This window comes from Gorilla gorilla, chromosome X (assembly GCF_029281585.2).
Source record: "Gorilla gorilla gorilla isolate KB3781 chromosome X, NHGRI_mGorGor1-v2.1_pri, whole genome shotgun sequence".
In the NCBI taxonomy this organism is placed as follows: domain Eukaryota; kingdom Metazoa; phylum Chordata; class Mammalia; order Primates; family Hominidae; genus Gorilla; species Gorilla gorilla.
Window position 1 is genome coordinate 89,290,676 of NC_073247.2, and position 16,173 is coordinate 89,306,848.

Consider the following 16,173-nt stretch of genomic DNA (forward strand, 5'->3'; position numbering starts at 1 on the left):
ATCCCATCTCTCTCTATAAAAAATGTTTAAATAAATGTTTTTAATTAAAAGAAATAAAATTTTAAAAAATAGCTAGAAGAGAGGATTTTGAATGTTCTCACTACAAAGAAATGACAAGTGTTTGAAGTGATAGATATGCTAAATTACCCTAATTTTATCACTACACAATGTATACATGTATCAAAATATCACTCTGTGCCCATTAATATGTACAATTACCATGTGTCAATTAAAAACAAAATGAAACTTTAAAGTATTTTTCTGATTATGGAAGTTTTACATATATGTATATTTCTTGGATTTTGTAATTTTGCAGAAATGTATATAACAAGTAAAATACAAAAGAATTAATATTTCCACCACTTAGAGAAAACCATCAAAGTTAACATTTCAGTGTCATTTCTCCATGTTCCCCTTGTCTAGTTCACTCATCTCAGGTCTCAGCTCACCCCTTACCAAAGAAAAAAATCTGGAGCAATGGTTCTTAAGCTGATGGTCCATCAAAATCACCTGTAGGGCTCATAAAACTGTAGCTGCATCTGCCCTACTCCAGACCTTTTGAATCAATCTCTAAAGAGTGGCACTTGGGTCCATGCATTTTTAGAGACAAAAGCATATTACTGTGCTCCATTTGGGGGTACTTTTTAAATTCTGGTAAAATATACATTTTAAAAATTTACTGTTTTCAGTGAGAACACATGGACACAGGGAGGGGCACATCACATACTGGGGCCTGTTGGGGGGTGAGGGGCAAGGGGAGGAAGAGCATTAGGACAAATACCTAATGCATGTGGGGCCTGAAAACTAGATGATGGCTTGATAGGTACAGCACACCACCATGGCACATGTATACTTATGTAACAAACCTGCACGTTCTGCACATGTATCCCAGAACTTAAAGTAAAATAAAAATAAAATAAAATAAAAAATTTACTGTTTTAACTACTTTTTAAGTACACAATTGAGTGGCATTAAGTATAATCACAATGTTGTACAAACATCATCAATCTATTTCTAGAACTTTTTCATCATTCCAAACAGAACTTTCTACTCATAGAGTTTGGCTACTCTAGGTACCTTTAAGCAGAATTATACAGTATTTGCCTTTTTGTGTCTGATATATTTCACTTAGCATTAATGTCTTCAAGCTTCATCTATGTGGTAGCAAATGTCAGAATTTCCCCCCTTTATAAGGCTAATATTCCACTGAAGTATGTCCATACCACATTTTGTTTATCCATTCATCCATCAATGGACATTTGGGTTGCTTCCACCTTTTTTTGCCATTATGAATGATGCAACTATAAACATAAGTGTCCCAGTATCTGCTTGAGTTCCTGCTTTCAATTCTTCTGGGTACACCTATAAGTGGAACTATTAGATCAAATGGTAATTCTATGTTTAACTTTCTGAGTTACCACTACAATGTTTTTCCATAGTAGCCACACCATCTGACATTCCTACTAGCAATGTGCAGGGTTCCACTTTCTCCACATCCTCATAAGCACTTATTTTCCTTTTTGTTTTTTATAATGGCCACCACAATGGGTGTGAAATGGTATCTCAATGTAGTTTTGATTTGCATTCCTCTAATGAGTAGATATGTTGAGCATTTTTTTATGTGCTTATTGGCCATTTGTATATCTTCTTTAGAGAAATGTCTATTCAAATCCTTTGCTTCTTTTTGAAACAGACTGTTTCTTTGTTGTTGAGTTGTAGGACTTCTTTACATACAGTTGACCCTTGCGCACCAAAGGTATAAACCACACGGGTCCACTTATACACAGACTTCGTTTCAACCAAATGTTGACTGAAAATACAGTATTCACAGAATGTGAAACCTATGCTTGACTTTTCATATATGCAGGTTCTGTGGGATTTGTGTATGAGCAAATTTTGGTATACACAGGCAGGTCCTAGAACCAATCCCCCACATATACCAAGGGACAACTATATTCTGCATGTAAATCCCTTATCAGATATATGTTTTGCAATATTTTCTCACATTCCATGGGCTATCTTTTCCTGTGTTCTATTTTTTGCACAGTTGTCAAAATAAGACAGTGTGTGGATTTTAAGTTTAAAGCCAGACTAACATTTAGTTATTAAAAAATTAAGTATCTACATGCTTATAAAACCTTAAGTGTTTACTGAATTGCAGAGGCTTACATGTTATTATAAACTTCTGATACCTGACAATAAAAGGCAAACCATAGAATTACACTGAAAAAAAGAAAACTAAGAAAAATTAAGAGGATTTTAGATTTCCTCAATATTCTTTAAAAGCCAGTCCCTTAGGACTTTCATTCTGCGAATATTATAAATTATCACTAAAATTAACATGAAACTGCTGCTAATGTTAAAAACAAAATTTGGGTGAACTTCTTAAAAGTAACCACAGTCTAAAAAAGCCTAATGTAGAAACAAAAAATTTCTGGAATATTTAACAGATAAAATACCAAACATTTTAAATGCAAGTAAAATAGGCAGGTGATATTTCAAGAGAAATACTGTGAAGATTTGTACTGAGAATCAAGACAGAGTAGCCATTCATATAACCCACTTGGCCTTTTATGAATGTTTTTCAAAGAGGCTATTTAACACAGGTTATTCTACTCTATGGGTAATATTGCATTTGGTAAGGAGAATACCCCACACCCTAAAACTTAAAGATTCATGGTACCAGGTGATAATTTAACAATCGTATCTTTTAGATTTTAGCTATGGCAATTAGTGCTTTAGATATTTACTCCTATCAATGATAGTCACAAAGAATAAAGCAAAGCCCCCTAAATTCTTAAATAATTGCATTGCTCTCAAAAACAGTGTTTTTTAAAATTTTTAAAAATTGATACATAATATTTTTACATATTTTGGGAGTGCATGTGATATTTTGTTACATGCATAGAATATGCAATGATCAAGTCAGGGTATTCAGGGTATCCATCACCTTGAGTATTTATCATTTTTATATGTTGGAAACATTTCGAGTCCTCTCTTCTAGCTATTTTGAAATATACAATGCACTGTTGTTAACTACAGTCACCCCATTCTGCTATCAAACAGTAGAACTTATTCCTTCTATCTAACTATGTGTCTGTACCCATTAACCAACCTCTCTCTATCCCTCCCTCAACACACACATACTTCCCAGATTCGGGTATCTATCATTCTATCTACCTCCATGAGGTCAACTCAAAAGAGTAGAGCTTAACATCTATACCTGAGCTGTTACCATTTGTGATTGGTGGTGGTGGTTGTTGTTGTTGTTGAGACAGGGTAGTGCTCTGTTGCCTAGGCTGAAATCCAGTGGCACAATCATGTCTCACTGCAGGCTTGACCTCTCAGGATCAAGCAAACCTCCCGCCTCAGCCTCCCAAGTAGCTGGGACTACAGGTGTGCATTACCATATCCGGCTAATTTTTTTATTTTTCGTGGAGATAAGGTTTCACTATGCTGCCCAGGCTAGTCCCCAACTCCTGAGCTCAAGTAATCCTCCCACTTCGGCCTCCCAAAGTGCTGTGATTACAGGCATGAACCACCATGCTCAGCCTATGATTGGTTATTAAAGACAACTAATTCTATAAAACCTGAAAACACTATTGTGAGCATTTTCCCTAATATAAAACATTTTAAAAGGAAAAAATATTAAATGACCAAATTTATTACTCCTTATTACTCAGAGATTAATTAAAGACAGATCTGAACATCTGTCTCTTAAACTATACAGCAACTCTCTCATTGGGATAACTATTTGGTTATTTAATTATGCCTGCAATTTTTATTATTCAAAACAGAATAGTATAGTAAACCTACCAGCTTCTGACAGATATACAAATGAAAATGTGTGCTTTATTGGAACTGATTTTCTTCCAAAAGTCAATACAAAAATTGCTTTTATAAAAGCAAAAAAGCAGTTCCATAAAATACTAAGATTCAAACACTGTTTTCCCCAGCAGAATGTTTCTTGAGAACCACCATATTTTACTCTATAGGATGCACTGCCATTAAAAAAGAGTACCACTTTAGCTGTAGTTATCATGTTAATATGTGTGTACATACTTCCATCCTCCTTTATTTTTTTGATCAATTACTGTATTCACAATTGGCCAAAGAGCACCCTCTAACCTGTATCTCCTAATTAAATCTGTAATATCATTTGGGGAAAGGTACCAGAATAAGTGATCAACAAGTAAGAAATCTCACTCCAGTCCAAAGATTAGGTTTTGTTGTGTGAAGACAGACATCTTCAGGCACAGAGAGACACAGACACACACACACACACACAAAAAGCTTATTGATGGTAAAACAAAAACTATTCATTGTATTATTTTAAAGCATAGAAAAATACAAGAAATAAACTAGAAGGTCTTCATAACAAAAGCACCCAGAAAACAACTTCTGTTAGCATTTTGGTGTATTTTAGGCATACCACATGCCTTGCCTTCTATTTTACTTTTGCCTTCAACCTTTGTTAATTAAATAACTGAGAAACAAACTCATGAATTTAACTTATACACCTTTTATTATTAATGTAGGTAAATATTTTTTAAAAAAATACTCTGGAATTTTGTATATCTCCTTTTATGGATTTATTCACATTCATAATTTTTCTGAAATAAAAGCTCTTTACAAATTAAGGGCATTATTCATATGTGCTGTATATCTTTTTCACCAATTTGCTTCTTGATTTTAATTTTGACAGCATCAGTGTTTTAATTAGAAATATTTTATGCTTTTAAGCATACCCATTTTATTCAAATGCAAAACTGAAAAAGAACAACAGACATAGTAAGATGACTGAAATAATCTTCTTTGGAAAAAGAATGTCTTTATAGAGAAGATGAAATCAACAAGGTGTATTGGTTACCTGTTAAGTGATCTAAGTAGTACTGATAGAGCTTGCACTGAATAGAAGTCATTCTCACAGCTAACACATATTCATGTTTTGGAGGCAAGAATTTTGTTAATGCTGTATAATCTTTCCTCTGTAATTAACAAGAAAGAAAATGAAAATTAATCTAAATATTTAACAGGAATGAACTACAAGTTCTCATTGCTTATAACTGAAATATACACATAAATAAATAGGCACTAAACATATAAGAAAACATTTTCTTAAATATATTTACCCTTTCTAAACCCACAATTATCTACACAATGTATTTCATATGAACTATACAATATGGTACACTGGTAAAAAGACACTGCAACACACCAGGTAGGTTTTAAATTGAAGCAATCACATTACCAAGTGAGCAATTTAAGTTTTCAAAATAGTCTTCTCTGTACAGAAAAAAAAAATAACAAAAGGTATGGAGGGGATGTGGTAGGTAGTGTGAGCAAAATGCCTTGCTTTAATCATGTAGTAAAACCTAGGAATCAAAGTCTAATGCAGTCTGAGTTGGCTTCTTAGAAGGATATGCTAATATGTCAAACAATAACATATAATTTTAGAGGGAATATTTGCCCAATTAAGAAAGCAACCCATCTACAAGCACTTTTGAAACCATTTTATTATAAGAGTAGGAAAACGGAAAACCAATGTGCTAAATAGAAATTACTCCTTAAACCAGAAAGAAAAATGCTGCCGGGGTAGTAGCAGCAATACAGAAACAGGGTACTTGCTAGCACATGTAGCCAACCTGACCAAACGGAACAACTACTCCTTATAATGATGGCAAGTACAGTCATCCCTCAGTATCTATGGGAGACTGGTTCCAGAACCCACCCCACCTCCACAGATACCAAAATCCATGAAAGTTCAAGTCACTTATATAAATAATGTAGTGTTTGCATATAACGTATAAACATCTTCCCATACACTTTAAATCATCCCTAGATTACTTATAATGCCTCACACAATACAAATACTATGTAAATAGTTGTTATACTCTATTGTTTAGGAAATAATGACAAGAAAAAAGTCTGTACATGTTCAGTACAGACACAATCATCCATTTTTTTCTTAATTATTTTCTTTCTTTTTTTTAAGAGACAGGGTCTTACTCTATCATTGAGGCTGAAGTATGGTGGCATAATCTTAGCTCCTTGCAGTCTTGAATTCCTGGGCTCAAGCAATCCTCCTGCCTCAGCCTCCCAAGTGACTGAGACTATAGGTGTGCACCACCGTGGCTGGCTAATTTTTTAAAACTTTTTTTTAGAGACAGGGTCTTGCTCTGTCACCCAGCCTGGAGTGCAGTGGCATGATTTTAGCTCACTGCAGCCTTGAACTCCTGGGCTCAAGTGATCCTCCCACCTTGGCCTCTTAAAGTGCTGGAATTACAGGTGTGCACCACTGTATCTAGCCTCTGTCCATTTTATCTATTTTTTAAAAAAATATTTTTGATCCATGGTAGGTTGAATTCGTGGATGCAGAACCTGCAGATATGGAGGGCAAACTGTATATCCAACCAAAAGAATAGCCTGTCTCATTTGTTAAAACATCTTTGAGGCTATCATCAGTACCTAACGTCTACAGAGAAAGTGCGTATCTTGAGATCTATTAACTGCCAGCTCAGTCTCTAGACACTTATCCATTCATTAATATAGATTCACTGAAAATCTGTATGTAAACGACACCACTAGTCTGTTCAGGTTATTATATATACTTGAAAGTAACAAAACTGTTTCTCCAGGATTACTTTAAAAGTGGCTCCTCTCTTAATTCATACTGGCCTTTCCTATAACCGTTTCAAAAAAGTGAGATTTATAATACTGTACTACAGAATTAGGGTGAGCATAGGAACTTCATCATAGTAGCTATATTCCTCTTAAGGAACTCCCTATCTTAAGGATGAAAAATCTAAACATTAACATAATAAGATATGAGGCTTTACACCTGGCAAATGAATTAACTATGTTTTAAACTTCTCAGCGGAACTTCTTTTTTAAAAGTTGAATGCAGCAGAAATTTTTTAAGACAATGCAAGGAGATATAACTGTAAAACTATCTACTGAAAGAGCGGGAAAGAAAACACAAAATTATTAAACTTTAAGCTCAGAAAATATGTTGGGATTGTTATATAAAAAAGTAAGAATATTTTATTACTATGGAACATATTTGTACCTGAACACATCCAGCTAACATCTCATAGAGAATGTGAGCACGTTTTTTCATCACTCTGACATCTACCATGGTAGAATCTGCACACTGACCATTTTGAATTGGATTTATAAATCTATTCCTGAACTCCTTAATGGATCCAAGTAAATTTTCCTTGATAAAATTAACCATACAATGATCTAAGAGAGAAGACATTATTCATTAACAACATTAACAATCGTTAAAGACTTAGAAAAATTCCCCAATGAAATGCTCATGTCAAAAACACATGCATTAGAATTAAGCTATAAAGAAAGAATATCAAGCTAAGTATAGAATAAACATGGTTATAAGCCTGATCTACAAGTGAATTACCAAAACAAGAGAGAAAATTGAAGTAAAAACCATCCCTAAATACTAGACATGAATGTTTTTTAAAAATACCTAAGGACAGTTTATTCAAACTCACTATTCTTTATAAGAGATATGAAGTATAAAACAAGTGGTCCATTAATCTAACCATGATTTTATGGTCAGTGAGGCTATCTTGTGAAGAAAGGAGATACTAAGTCAAAACAATAAATAGGAGGTAATAAGCTACTATGCAAGTTAATTTATATTAACTGATTCATTTCCAGAATAACCAAATAATATTTGAGAGATCAAATAATAACAACTGTTATTCAGTATTCAGTTGGGGCTACACAAATAGTAAAAAAAAAAAATTAATTACTAATGTATTTTGTAAGACTAACCCATTTTGTAAAAATTAATAGAGCCATCACTTGTCCCATACTATATAGGACCACGATATGAAACAGCATTTCTATAAATAGGGTAACAGAACAGAAAAGAGGAAAACTGGAACAGATAAAAACAAACATAAAGTATAGGCTAAAGTGAAATGACTAGTATTACAAATAATAAAATAGCAAAAAGTTACCATAAATACACTAAAGGAATGTAACACAGAGAAAAATAACAAAAAGCCATTACAGTGGGAAAAAGAAAAAAAGTGAGAGATTATAACAGGAAATTTCAATTAGTTACTTGCTGAATAATCTCATGTTCCCTTCTTTAGTGTCACCACAGACATATGAAAATGAGGGAAATTCACAAGTCACTTCCCTAGGTTCACATCAACTACCTTTAGCCTCAGCAAACTGTCCTGCCATGGATTCAGCAAACCTCTCCTTCTCCCATCTCCACTTTACTAAAATGTTCACAGTTCCCATTTCTTTCTGATTTCTTGACAGTACACGCCCCAAAACTGGAATATCCCCTTAAAATTATCTGGAGTAATCACATATGCTTATGTACTTTCTAAAGCAATCATTAAGACTTCTGATACTCTTGCAATAATTCACATTCCATATTTATATATGAACATTCACAATAGCGTATCTCTTAACTGTATTTTACCACTCATATTTATAAAGCATCTCATTTGAAAAGTATGTTATTCTTTCACAGCAGACTAAGATGAACCTATGTAGATCATGGTCTAGGACTATACTAGAATAAGTAGAAGAAAGACAAATGGTAAAGTTACAAAAATATATCTGAGGAAATACCAATATTCTACTGCATAATCAGAGATATTAACTCACACTCAATTAGGTTATTTTGAAGTGGTGTTCCTGTTAAAATAATCCTCCTCCTTGATCGTATAGAATTCATAGCTTTAGAAACAGCAGATGCTTCATTTTTTAGAATATGGCCTTCATCACAAACAACAAAATCAGGGCCTACAAAAATAAACAGAAAAATAACACAATTAATATATAATAAAACTGAAAATGTGATCCATTTAAGTAAATAAAGTTAATCCCTTTAAAGTGCTGATCTTACAGGAAGATAAAATGACATCGTTGTAAGTATAAACATATTTTATCTGCTCCTGTATTTGGTTAATACAGCACTAACTATATTAATTATATCCAAATGGTAGAGCATTGAAATACCACTATAAATGGTAGTCAGGGTCCTCTGAGTTTACAAAAATAAGCAAAAATAAAAACAAGAGGGAAAAAGTTCCCCCAACAGACATAGCCTATTTTTAAAAATGTCTTTTAAAATTGAAAAGTCTTTAAAGCTATTTCAGCATTAGTATATCAACTTAAACTATCATCAAAGACTAAGAGCAATGTATATATACATGAAAAGACAAATTTCAAAAGTTACACTTTAAGAATAATATATGTCACAATAGACCATATAATACTTCCCACTTAGTCCAAATAACTAACATTCATTGCTGGGGAAAAATTTTAACTGATAAAAGAAAGTGAAACTGGTTGTTACATGGGTATGGAGGGTAGGGAGAACAGCTTTTAAGCTATAAAAGATCTTAAAAGCTTAAACTCAGAAAATATTTGGGATTGCAATATAAAAAAGTAACAATATTTTATTACTATGGAATGCATTTGTACCTGAACAAATATGTTCCACAGCATCTGTGGACTCTTTTAGAAGAAATACTAGAGGCTTATTTGTTAAAATAACATATATATTTTTTTTCTTTTCTTTTTTTTTTTTTAATTTGAGATGGAGTCTCCCTCTGTCGCCCAGGCTGGAATGCAGTGGCACAATCTTGGGTCACTGCAACCTCCACCTCCCGGGTTCAGGTAATTCTCCTGCCTCAGCCTATCGAGTAGCTGGGATTACAGGTGCCTGCCACGACGCCTGGCTAATTTTTTTGCATTTTTAGTAAAGACGAGGTTTCACCACGTTGGTCAGGCTGGTCTCAAACTCCTGACCTCAAGTGATCTGCCCACCTTGGCCTCCCAAAGTGCTGGGATTACAGGCATAAGCCACCACGCCCAGCTGATATATATTTTTTCCAGGGCATAATACATACTCTATTTGCTTGCTGGTTAACATATACACACATATTACTTAATTGCTGATTTCAACAAAGCAGCTGTCAAACTATCTCCCATCTGGTAAGCATTAGAGAAAATGCAACTTTTACATGACTTCAAAAGTAACAGCTTCAGTATGACAGATCAAATAATAACAACTGTTATTCAGTATTCAGTTGGGGCTACACAAATAGTAAAACAAACAAACAAAAAAAAACAAAAAAAAACTACTATTTTGTAAAACTAAAATCTCTAGCTTTGTATTTAAAAATTATGCATCCCTTACTTTGAATCCGAAAACATTTTCTACAGAGAAAAAAATGCCTTTTACAGCAGTGATTTAAATGGTTTTACCACTTAATATTTGGTATCCATGAGGATGCGTTGAAATGGGTACTCTCATACACTCTGTGGGAGTCTAAATTAGTATCAAAAATTTTGGAAGTCAATTTTACAATAATTATCAAAATGCAAAATGTGTAAACCCTTTGACCCATATTTCAATTTCTAGGAATTGGTCCCAAAGATACTCTTCCACAGGCACCCAAAGATACATAAAAGAATGTTCTCTGCAGCACGGTTTGTTATGGAGGAAAATTGAAAACAACCTAAAAATTTGTCAGAGGGGATCTGGTAAATGGGGCTTAAACCATGGGATAATGGAATAAGTCACAGAGTTAAAATTAATGAGGTAGACACACCCCCACTGGAGAAGCTGAAGGTCTGTTTGCAGGAGAAATTTCTGACTTTAGCTGGAGTTGAGTCAAGTTAGAAAGCCAAGCCGAGCGAAATACAGGGGTAGAGGAAGTAGCAGGAAGGCACTGGGAGCTTCCTGGATCCCCAAGCAGCCCATTCCTGCCTGGCAACACAGGGATCCATCAGGAAGGTGGCCATCAGAGCAGAGGGTAAAACTCCACAGGGAGAAGGACTTCTCTAGCTGAACTTTTTAACAATTTGAATGGGGCAAGAAGCCTCCTGGCCAGAACTCCAGGGAGGGCGCAAATCCAGATTGCAGACTTCACAGGTGGGGGATGAACTAAAGCCCTTTTCTTTTGCAGCTTGGAGGTGGAAAGCCGGGGGCAAGTTTTCAAGCCAGACTCAAACACACTCGGGGCTGTTTCGGCGCTGGAGGGGTAGGGGGTGCGGTACACCATGGGAGTGAGACAAGACCAGCCTTTCGGTTTGCGTGGGAGCTGGGTGAAGCCTGTGACTGCCGGCTTTCCCCCCACTTCCTTGACAACCTGCATGACTCAGCAGAGGCAACCATAATCCTTCTAGGTACACAACTCCAGTGACCTGGGAATCTTACCACATCCCCCACAGCAGCCACAGCAAGACCCATCCAAAGAGAGTCTGAGCTCAGACACGCCTAGCTCCGCCCCTACCTAATGGTCCTTCCCTACCCACCCTGATAGCAGAAAACAAAGGACAAATACTCTTTGGAGTTCTAGGGCCCCGCCCACCCCCAGTCCCTCTCCACACTACTACAGCTGATGCATTCTGGAAAGCGCCACCTCCTGGCAGGAGGCCAACCAGCGCAAAAATAGAGCATTAAACCAGCAAAGCCAAGGACCCCCACGGAGTCCACTGCACCCTGCAACACCTCCACCAGTACAGTCGTTAGTATCCATGGCTGACAGACCCATAGACAGTTCACCTCACAGGACTCTGTGCAGACAAACCCCAGTACCAGCCTGGAGCCGGGTAGACTCGCTGGGTGGCTAGACCCAGAAGAGAGACAACAATCACTGGAAGCCACATCCACAGGAAAAGGGGGAAAGTACTGTATCTAGGGAACACCCTGTGGGACAAAACAATCTGAAGAACAGCCTTCAGCCCTAGACTTTCCCTATGACAGAGGGTACCTAAATGGGAAGGAACCAGAAAACCAACCCTAGTCATATGACAAAACAAGGCTCGTCAACACCCCCCAAAAATCACACTAGTTCACCAGCAATGGATCCAAACCAAGAAGAAATCCCTGATTTACCTGAAAAAGAATTCAGGACGTTAGTTAATAAGCTAATCAGGGAGGGACCAGAGAAAGGCAAAGCCGAATGCAAGGAAATCCAAAACATGATATAAGAAGTGAAGGGAGAAATATTCAAGGAAACAGATAGCATAAAGAAAAAACAATCAAAAATTCAGGAAACAATGGACACACTTTTAGAAATGCAAAATGGTCTGGAAAGTCTCAGCAATAGAACTAATCAAGTAAAAGAAAGAAATTCAGAGCTCAAAGACAAGGTCTTCTAATTAACCCAATCCAACAAAGACAAAGAAAAAAGAATAAGAAAATATGAACAAAGCCTCTAAGAAGTCTGGGATTATGTTAAACTACCAAACCTAAGAATAATCAGTGTTCCTGAGGAAGAAGACAATTCTAAAAGCTTGGAAAATATATTTGGGGGAATAATCAAGGAAAACTTCCCTGGCCTTGCTAGAGACCTAGACATGCATATACAAGAAGCACAAAGAACACCTGCGAAATTCATTGCAAAAAGATCTTCGCCTAGGCACAGTCATCAGGTTATCCAAAGTTAAGGCGAAGGAAAGAATCTTAAGAACTGTGACACAGGCCAGGCGCGGTGGCTCACGCCTGTAATCCCAGCACTTTGGGAGGCCGAGGCGGGCGGATCACGAGGTCAGGAGATCGAGACCATCCTGGCTAACATGGTGGAACCCCGTCTCTACTAAAAATACAAAAAAAATTAACCGGGCATAGTGGCGGGCGCCTGTAGTCCCAGCTACTCGGGAGGCTGAGGCAGGAGAATGGCGTGAACCCGGGAGGCGGAGCTTGCAGTGAGCTGAGATTGCGCCACTGCACTCCAGCCTGGGCGACAGAGCCAGACTCCGTCTCAAAAAAAAAAAAAAAGAACTGTGACACAGAAGCACCAGATAACCTATTAAGCAAAACCTATCAGATTAATAGCAGATTTCTCAGCAGAAACCCTGCAAACTAGAAGGCATTGGGGCCCTATTTTCAGCCACTTCAAACAAAACAATTATCAGCCAAGAATTTTGTATCCAGTGAAACTAAGCATCATATATGAAGGAAAGATACAGTCATTTTCAGACAAACAAATGATGAGAGAATTTGCCATTACCAAGCCACCACTACAAGAACTGCTAAAAGGAGCTCAAAATCCTGAAACAAATGCTGGAAACACATCAAAACAGAACCTCTTTAAAGCATAAATCACACAGGACCTATAAAACAAAAATACAAGTTAAAAAAAAACAAACAAAAAAAATGAAAAACCCCAAGTATGCAGGCAACAAGGCGCATAATGAATGCAATGGTACCTCACATTTCCATACTAACATGGAATGTAAATGGCCTAAATGCTCCACTTAAAAGATCCAGAACCCCAGAATGCATAAGAACTCACCAAACAACTATCTGCTGTCTTTAGGAGACTCACCTAACACATAAGGACTCACATAAACTTAAAGTAAAGAGGTGGAAAAAGACATTTCATGAAAATGGACACCAAAAGCGAGCAGGGGTAGCTATTCTTATATCAGATAAAACAAACTTTAAAGCAACGGCGGTTAAAAGAGACAAAGAGGGATATTATATAATGGTAAAAGGCCTGGTCCAACAGGAAAAGATCACAATGCTAAACATATATGCAACTAACACTGGACCTCACAAATTTACGAAACAATTACTAATATGCCTAATAAAACAGATAGACAGCAACACAATAATCATGGGGGACTTCAGTACTCTACTGACAGCACTAGACAGGTCATCAAGACTGAAAGTCTACAAAGAAACAATGGATTTAAACTATATCCTGGAACAAATGGACTTAACAGATATATACAGAACATTTCATCCAACAACCACAGAATACACGGTCTATCCAAGAGCCCATGGAAATTTCTCCAAGACAGATCATATGACAGGCCATAAAATGAGCCTCAATAAATTTAAGAAAACTGAAATTATGTAAAACATTCTGTCAGACCACAGTGGAATAAAACTGGAAATCAACTCCAAAAGGAACCTTCAAAACCACACAAATACATGGAAAACAACCTTCTCCTGAATAAGCAGTGGGTCAAAAACAAAATCAAGATGGAAATTAAAAAATTCTTCCACCTGAATACAATAATGACACAGCCTATCAAAACCTCTGGGATACAGCTGAGGCAGTGCTAAGAGGAAAGTTCATAGCCCTGAACGCCTACATCAAAAAGTCCGAAAGAGCACAAACAGACAATCTAAGGTCACTAGGAACTAGAGAAAAAAAACAAAACAAACCCAAACCCAGCAGAAGAAAGGAAATAACCAAGATCAGAGCAGTACTAAATGAAATTGAAACAAAACAAAACAAAAAATACAAAAGATAAATGAAACAAAAAGCTAGTTCCTTGAAAAGATAAAATAAAATTGATAGAACATTAGCAAGATTAACCAAGAAAAGAAGAGAGAAAATCCAAATAAAGTCACTGAGAAACGAAACAGGAGATAGTACAACTGACACCACTGAAACACAAAAGCTCATTCAAGGCTATTATGAATACCTTTACGCACATAAACTAGAAAACCTACAAGAGGTGGATAAACTCCTGGAAAAATACAACCCTCCTAGCTTAAATCAGGAAGAATTTGATACCCTGAACAGACCAGTAACAAGCAGCGAGACTGAAATGGCAATTTAAAAATTACCAAGAAAAAAAAGTCCAGGACCAGACCAATTCACAGCAGAATTCTACCAGACATTCAAAGCATTGCTACCAATCCTTTTGACACTATCCCACAAGATAGAGAAAGAAGTAACCCTGCCTAATTCATCCCTATTCATCACCCTAATAGCAAAACCAGGAAAGATCACAACCAAAAAAGAAAACTACAGACCATTATCCTCGATGAACATAGATGCTAAAATCCTTAACAAAAATATTAGCTAGCCAAATCCAACAACATGCCAAAAAGATAATCCACCATGATCAAGTGGGTTTCATATCAGGGATGCAGGGATGGTTTAACACATACAAGTAAATAAATGTGATACACCACATAAACAGAATTAAAAACAAAAATCACATGATCATCTCAATAGATGCAGAAAAAGCATTCGACAAAATCCAGCATCCCTATATGATTAAAACCCTCAGCAAAATCGACATACAAGGGACATATCTTAATGTAATAAAAGCCATCTATGACAAACCCATAGCCAACATAATACTGAATGGAGTAAAGCTGAAAGCATTCCCTCTGAGAATGGAAACAAGACAAGGATGCCCACCCTCACCACTCCTCTTCAACATAGTACTGGAAGTCCTAGCCAGAGCAATCAGATGAAAGAAATAAAGGGGATCTGGGCTGGGTGTGGTGGCTCACACCTGTAATCCCAGCACTTTGGGAGGCTGAGTGGGCAGATCACCAGGTCAGGAGATCGAGACCATCCTGGCTAACACAGTGAAACCCCGTCTCTATTAAAAATACAAAAAAAATTAGCTGGGCATGGTGTCAGGCGCCTATAGTCCCAGCTACTCGGGAGGCTGAGGCAGGAGAATGGCGTGAACCCGGGAGGCGGAGCTTGCAGTGAGCCAAGATCGCACCACTGCACTCCAGCCTGGGCGACAGAGCAAGACTCCATCTCAAAAAAAGAAAAAGAAAAAGAAATAAAGGGAATCCAAATCAGTAAAGAGGAAGTCAAACTGTCCCTGTTTGCTGACGATTATCGTTTACCTAAGGACTCCTCCACAAAGCTCCTAGAACTGATAAAAGAATTCAGCAAGGTTTCCAGATACAAGATTAATGTACACAAATCAGTAGCTCTTCTATACACCAACAGCAACCAAGTGGAGAATCAAATCAAGAACTCAACCCCTTTTACAATAGCTGCATAAATAAATACATAAATAAATAAATAAACAAGAAAGATAGGAATATACCTAACAAAGGAGTCAAAAGACCTCTACAAGGAAAACTACAAAACACTGCTGAAAGAAATCATAGACAACACAAACAAATGGAAACACATCCCATGCTCATGAATGGGTAGAATCAATATGGTGAAAATGACCATACTGCCAAAAGCAATCTACAAATTCAATGCAATCCCCATCAAAATAACACCATCATTCTTCAGAGTTAGAAAAAACAATTCTAAAATTCATATGGAACCAAAAAAGAGCCCGCATAGCCAAAGCAAGACTAAGCAAAAAGAACAAATCTGGAGGCATCACACTACCTGATTTCAAACTATTCTGTAAAGGCCACAGTCACCAAAAAAGCTTGGT

General features: G+C 36.6%; 1 protein-coding gene across 10 annotated transcripts in view; it reads right to left on the reverse strand.

Moving 5' to 3' along the window:
* ATRX (ATRX chromatin remodeler) overlaps nt 1-16,173 on the reverse strand; it is a 282,427-nt gene that overhangs the window by 106,304 nt on the left and 159,950 nt on the right. For all 10 annotated transcript variants that reach the window (XM_055376622.2, XM_019019449.4, XM_055376624.2 and 7 more), the window contains 3 exons: nt 8,656-8,793; nt 7,070-7,245; nt 4,871-4,988 (listed from right to left, as the gene is read on the reverse strand). In XM_055376622.2, coding sequence (XP_055232597.1) covers nt 4,871-4,988; nt 7,070-7,245; nt 8,656-8,793 — 432 coding nt within the window. The remainder of the gene's footprint in view (nt 1-4,870; nt 4,989-7,069; nt 7,246-8,655; nt 8,794-16,173) is intronic.